We start from the raw sequence: 6352 nt of genomic DNA, 5'->3' as shown, positions 1-6352 counted from the left end.
AAAATGCCCCACAGCTGGATCTCATGGAGGCATTTCCCCAACTAAAGCTCCTTTCTCTGTGATAACTCCAGCTATGTCAAGTTGATATAAAACTAACCAGTACTATATATATATATATATATATATATATATATATATATATATATATATATATATATTTTTTTTTTTTTTTTCCTCCTTTAAAAGCAGGTACTCTACGCTGAGCTATCCCAAAACTTTGGAGTGCCCTGGGTCAAACACAGACCTCCTGCATACAAGGAAAGCACCCTTCCCATAGAGTCCTAGCCCCAGCCTCCAGCTCTTCTTAATGTTTGCTTGTTTGTTTGTTTGTTTTTCTGAGACATGGTCTCACTAAGTTACCCAGGCAGGACTTGAACTCACAATCTTCCTGCTCTAGACTTCAGCATTGCTACGATTAAAGGCTTCTGGCACCCAGCCTGACTCAGACAGAATTCCTAAAGAAAATGTTCTTAGACGGGGATAATTTCCCAACGGAAATCTTCACTATAAATCATAACGGTCCCATCACTTGTCACTGATGACATTTACAGAGCCTGTCTTCTGACTTATCCATCAACTGAGCAATTACTTGAAGAGAGTTACCTTTAACAACCAGGTGGAAGTCCATGGTCTCCATTTTCAGAGATGAGCTGGCAATACAGCTGTACGTCCCACTGTCAGATTTCTTGACTTTGGTGATGGACAACTGAAAAGACTCCCTTGTCTGTTGGATTTGGTGACGGCCTTTCTCTAAAACCAAGGCGCTGTTGTTTTTATACCACATCATTTGTGCTTGAGGGTTGGATTTCACGTTGCAAACCAAACTTACATCACTGTTTTCCTCCACAGTTTGGAAGCCATTTCCACTTAGAAGAGGAGGAACTGTAAGACTCAAGCAGTCAAGATTCGTTAGAAGCAGGCAGTAGTGAGTCCATTGTCAGCAATTCAAGTTCTTCCTTCCATCTCTCTCAGGGGCGTAATTCACCCCTTAAACATACACACACACACACACACATATACTAGGGCCTTGAGAGTAAATGGTAAACATTTAATTCCTCTCTTCAGAGAGCTTTAAAGGTAGTAAAGATAGACCATGAAGGGCAGGGGGTGGCTCAGCAGTTAGGGGCACTAGCTGTTCTTCTAGAGATCCCAAGTTCAATTCCTTTCGCCTCCATGGCAGCTCACAACTGTCTATAACTCCAGCTACAGGGGATCTGATGTCTTCTTCTAGCTTCTGTGGGTACCAGGCACACACAGAGTGCACAAATATGCATGAGGCTAAAACACTCATGTACATATAATAATAAAATCAAATAATTTAAATTAAAATGCTTTTCCTTAAAAAAAAAAGAAATATATACCTGAAGCTGTATATGGTGAGGAACATAATATATATAATAATAGCTGGGATGGTAGCACATGCCTTTCATTCTAGCCCTTGGGAGGCAGAGGCAGGTAGATCTCTATGAGTTTTAGACCAGCCTGGTCTACATAGCAAATTTCAGACTGGTCAGAGTAATGTAGTAGGACCCTGTTTCAAAAGCAGTCCTCATTTTCTGAGCAATGTAATAATCCAATCTGTACAAGGGTGGGCTAAAACAGCACAACACTAAAGACAGGCATGAGAGTTAGCACTAATTCCTGTTACGTCATCGACTGTGACTTTCAGATAGCTACTTAACTGTTTAAGTTTCAGTTTCCTCTGAACAAACAAAGAAACAATCAAAAAGTTGGATAATAATACTTTTCTGTGAAATTTGAGACAGTTTCTGTAAAGAAGTGAATCTGCTGTCCTGCTAATACCTTTACAAAGTCATTAGTCACTCAACTACTATTACAAATATGCCAACTACCATTACAAAGGTCATTGTGCTAACGACCATTACAAATATCATGCTAACGACCATTGCAAATATCATGCTAATTAACTACTATTACAAATGTGGTGGTGATTTGGAAAGCTACGCACACCCTCAAGCTTCACATTTTGCCTGACTGCATTTGCCAAGGCCACATATTTACATTGGCTCAGTGGCCCTCTTACAAAGAATGCCATGCTTCTGGACGCCATCCAACTGTGGTAACTCTTGCCTCTTTTGGAGGCTTAGTGAATCCTCATGCCTCTGGTTACATCAAGAGCAGCTATAGTCCATGGATGGTCAGACACATACATCCTCATCAAACAATTCCAACCCTCACCAAGCCAGGTTTCTGTTCTTGTCTATGCCCCTTGTATTTATTGGAAGAGGTCCAGGAAATTAATAAAATGGTTAAAGAGTGGGCAGTTAAGGAAGGAGGTAGCCCGGAAGAAGAAGGGAAACAAGGCTTGTATCATCTGCATACTGAATATTTAGACCCTGAGTAGGCTGTGTTATTTATAACTTTCTCAGAAGAATGACTTTTTTTGCTCTTTGGAATTAGCTTGAATTCTGTATCCATATCCAACAGGCATGTTATGTAGTATTGGAGATACACAGGAAGCTGCTGGAACAGAAAACAGAACTGCCGGGTACAATAGTTCCATTTGTGAACAGATCCTACTAACTGTCCCTTATTTTAACTATTTAATGTTAATGATTGTTTAAGCAAGTCCTCTATGCAGGAACACTGCCCTTTAAGAAAATCAGTGCATCTCAAGTAAAGCTAAACCATTCTCTTTGATATCCAGCCTACTTCCAGAATGCCTGCTGATTTGTTATTATTGCTGTCTTTGAGATAAGGTCTCGCTGTGTAGCCCAGGCTGGCCTGTAACTGACAATCCTTCTGCCTCAGGCTCCACATCAGTGCTAGAATTATATAGCCTTGTACAACCAAGCCCTGCTGCTGATACAAATTAATGAGGAAATAGGAACATAGCTAGAAGGTATGGGCAAGCACATTTCACAGAGAAGAATTAAGAATCCTCATTTTTAATTCAAGAAATGAATAGGATAGACACAGCGGCTGCCTTTGAAAGACTGAGTCAGGACAATCACTTGAGCATGTAAGTATGAAGCTAGCCTGGGCAATAAAATGAGCCAATATGTGGGAAGGCAGGCATAGAATTTCAAATGCAGACATCCAAGATTGATTGGCCTTTCTTTCCCCTTCACTCACAGGTAACATTCAGCACTACTGTAACGGACACCTTCTCATCGCTCTGTAGCTTGCAGGTAAAGCGGACTCCATTGTCACTTTCGTTGATGGGAGAGACACAGACAGAACTGATGTTGATTTTGTTTTCATCTTTCAGATCTACTCTTCCATCTTCTCTGAACCAGAGAAGTTCTTCATCCCTGGTGTGGTTTTGAACAGCACATTCCAGAGATGCTTGGACACCATGTCGTGTGTCCAGGATATAGTTCTCAGTTCTACCGTTCACAGTTAAAACAGAGCCTGAGGATGTAGGGAAAGAACTACTGAGACGGGCAGATATCTAACCAAGATGTCCATCAACAGGGGATTGCTTAAATGAATTAGGATACATCAAGGCAATCGAATACACTTTCAACAATTAAAAACAATTTTCTCAATCTATATTGTTTTACAAGGAGATCAAATACACACCCTAGTTTGTTTGTTTGTTTGGTGAGTTGTTCGCAGACTGAAGACACTTCTGCCTCAGCTTGCTGAGTGCTGGGAATTCAGGTTTGAGAGCAGGATATAATGTATTATTAGCTAAACTGAGAAAAATACTAAAAATTGTGGCCTCCAAATTTTGCTCACCCAGAGAATTTTTTACATCTTGATGATCCTGGCTCATACTCAGGCATCTGTTTGGTTGACAGAAGTGTAACCTAGGCATTGGAGCATTTGAACCCTAGATGGTTCAAATGTTCAGTGACGTTTGACAGCCAAGTTAGAAACTGCGTGTAAAATAATCTCAGAATAGTCTCTTGGAAAAATATATGGGTTGTTCAAGAAGAAAAGTCTTGGGATGATATCAAATATTTATATATACTAGAACTGGTAGATAGGGGGTTAAAAGTGGAGAGATACCAAACTTGACATGCTTGCTTAGAGGGAGGTGGGTAGAGCAGGAAAGCAAGGACTTGAAAAAATCTAGCAAAATGGAAAAATATTAAAAAGGTAGAATATAAATGCCATCTTTAATAATTATCACAAGCATCAAAATTGAATACGTATAGGGACAAAAACTGACTTAAAAATACTTTTCTGGCTAGATAATAGGAATATGGACGAATTTGTTCTTGCATTCCTCATGTTTTAAAAATGGACAGTACAAGCCGGGCGTGGTGGTGCACGCCTTTAATCCCAGCACTCAGGAGGCAGAGGCAGGCGGATTTCTGAGTTTGAGGCCAGCCTGGTCTACAAAGTGAGTTCCAGGACAGCCAGGGCTATACAGAGAAACCATGTCTCCAACCCCCCCCCAAAAAAATGGACAGTACAGTAAAATTTAAATATGCTTAAATGGCCTATGACCTGTGAGGTAGACAAGGTTTTATGGGGTGCACAATCAGGATGCTGTCTGTTTTCTTGAGGCAGGGTCTCACTGGGTAGTCCTGGTTGTCCTGGAGTTAGACCAAGCTGGCCTCGAAGTCACAGAGATGCCCCTGCCTTTGCCTCCTGAGTGCTGGGATGAGAGGCGTTCACCATCATGATTTGTACGATTTTGTTTCTGTGCTTTGCTCTGATTTTTAGTGATTTTTTTTTTAACGCATAGTAATAAATGCCTGAATTCCAGCTTTTTATGTTCCTGGTTCAGAAGCAGGTAACCAAAGTTAGAGGTCCAGCTGCAGCTAGGCCAGCCTCCAAAAGATGCATTCATATAGTTTTTATTATGACAGTAAGTGTGACAGTGCCTGCAACCATACACACGCATTCTGGGGCCAGAGGAGGGCTTCAGGTGTCTTCCCTGTTCTTTGTGCATTATAGCCTTGAGGCAGAGTCTCACACTGAACCAGAAGCTTTCTATCTGAGCTCTGCTGACCAGTAAGCACTCAGGCTCCACCAGTTTCCACTCCCCAGTACTGGGGCCACAAGTACATGCAGCCATGCCCAGCTTTTACAATGCAGGATGAAAATGCTAATTCTCATTCTTGCAGCCCAAGCATCCTTACAACCCAGTCAGTCCCCTTGCTTCATTTCCTGGTGTTTCAGATCGAACCTGGAGCCTTTAAGCTAATTAAGCATCTGCTCTACTAACAAACCACACCTTCAGTCTTCGACCCAATTTGTTTTTGGTTATTTTTTTGTTTTTGTTTTTATCATGAAGAAGCATTTTAAAACCTGAGAGAGGAGAGAAGCTACTTTGAGGCAGGGATACAGATAAAAATGTGCACAATCAGCTGGGCGTGGTGGCGCACGCCTTTAATCCCAGCACTCAGGAGGCAGAGGCAGGCGGATTTCTGAGTTCAAGGCCAGCCTGGTCTACAAAGTGAGTTCCAGGACAGCCAGGACTACACAGAGAAACCCTGTCTCGAAAAACCATAAAAAAAAATGTGGACAATATTTTCTTGTAAGTGACATGATCAAATACACAGAAGATCATCTCACTTGAAATTGGTACTGAAATACATTTAAAAGTGTGAAAATTCTGATACAGTCCCAGAAGAATAGCACACTCCATCCTGTCTTATATAATAAAAGCCATAAAAAGGTTTTACCCCCCCCCCACTATTTAAGATGTTTTCAGACTCTTATAACCTGAACCATTGTATTGGGTAGCCATTCCAAACTGTAACTTAAAGTTGTTTCCAACACCTATAGATCATTTTTTAAATTTACTTAATTAATTTTTTTAATCTAAAAAGAGGTCATAGAGAACATTAACTTACTTGTCCTCCCCTGTGGCAAAGATAAAACCACTAAGAGAAGCTGGCATGCTTGCAGTGGCCTGATGATCTTCCACACCATCTTTAATGAATGCAGATTGGGTCTTCTGGAGGCAAAGAATGCAGTTGCTTCTGTACTTTGATCTACAACGAGCTTATGAACTTTCTTCCTATTAGGCACTTAAAATAAAGTCCCAAGTGAGTCACCCCAGCTATAGCAGTACACTCCTAGTTTTTAATTAAACAAGTCTGAATAAATTCTTTTAGTTTTAACTTTTTCATGGCAATGAAAAAAAAAAACTATAAGGATATAGACATAGATATCAGAGGGGGAAAAAAAACTTCCCTAGGGGGGAGAAATGTGTCACTTTAACAGAAAGACAATTGAATTTTCCATTTTCGGGTGGTCCTAACTGAGCAAAGTCATTCTTTTTTGAGAGTCTCTCTTGGGTCATATTTGGAAAGCTGTTCTCCAATCAGAGAATTCTTTTAAAATGTTTATCTTATGTATTTGGGGACCAGCATGTATGTCTGTGTACCACTCGTGAGTCTGGTACCCAAGGAGACAAGAACAAAAT

At 40.6% G+C, this 6352-nt stretch overlaps 1 protein-coding gene across 1 annotated transcript in view; it reads right to left on the bottom strand.

Annotated features, from left to right (window-relative positions):
- Nucleotides 1-5856, bottom strand: part of Tmigd1 (transmembrane and immunoglobulin domain containing 1) — an 11106-nt gene extending 5250 nt beyond the window's left edge. The window contains exons 1-3 of the mRNA XM_021214097.1: nt 5778-5856; nt 3097-3375; nt 604-882 (exon numbers count right to left, since the gene is read on the bottom strand). Coding sequence (XP_021069756.1) covers nt 604-882; nt 3097-3375; nt 5778-5856 — 637 coding nt within the window. The remainder of the gene's footprint in view (nt 1-603; nt 883-3096; nt 3376-5777) is intronic.
- Between the last annotated feature and the right edge of the window lie 496 nt (nt 5857-6352).

This window comes from Mus pahari, chromosome 14 (assembly GCF_900095145.1).
Source record: "Mus pahari chromosome 14, PAHARI_EIJ_v1.1, whole genome shotgun sequence".
Lineage (NCBI taxonomy): Eukaryota > Metazoa > Chordata > Mammalia > Rodentia > Muridae > Mus > Mus pahari.
Note: the sequence above shows the minus strand (reverse complement) of the source record. Positions and strands in the feature narration are given on the sequence as shown.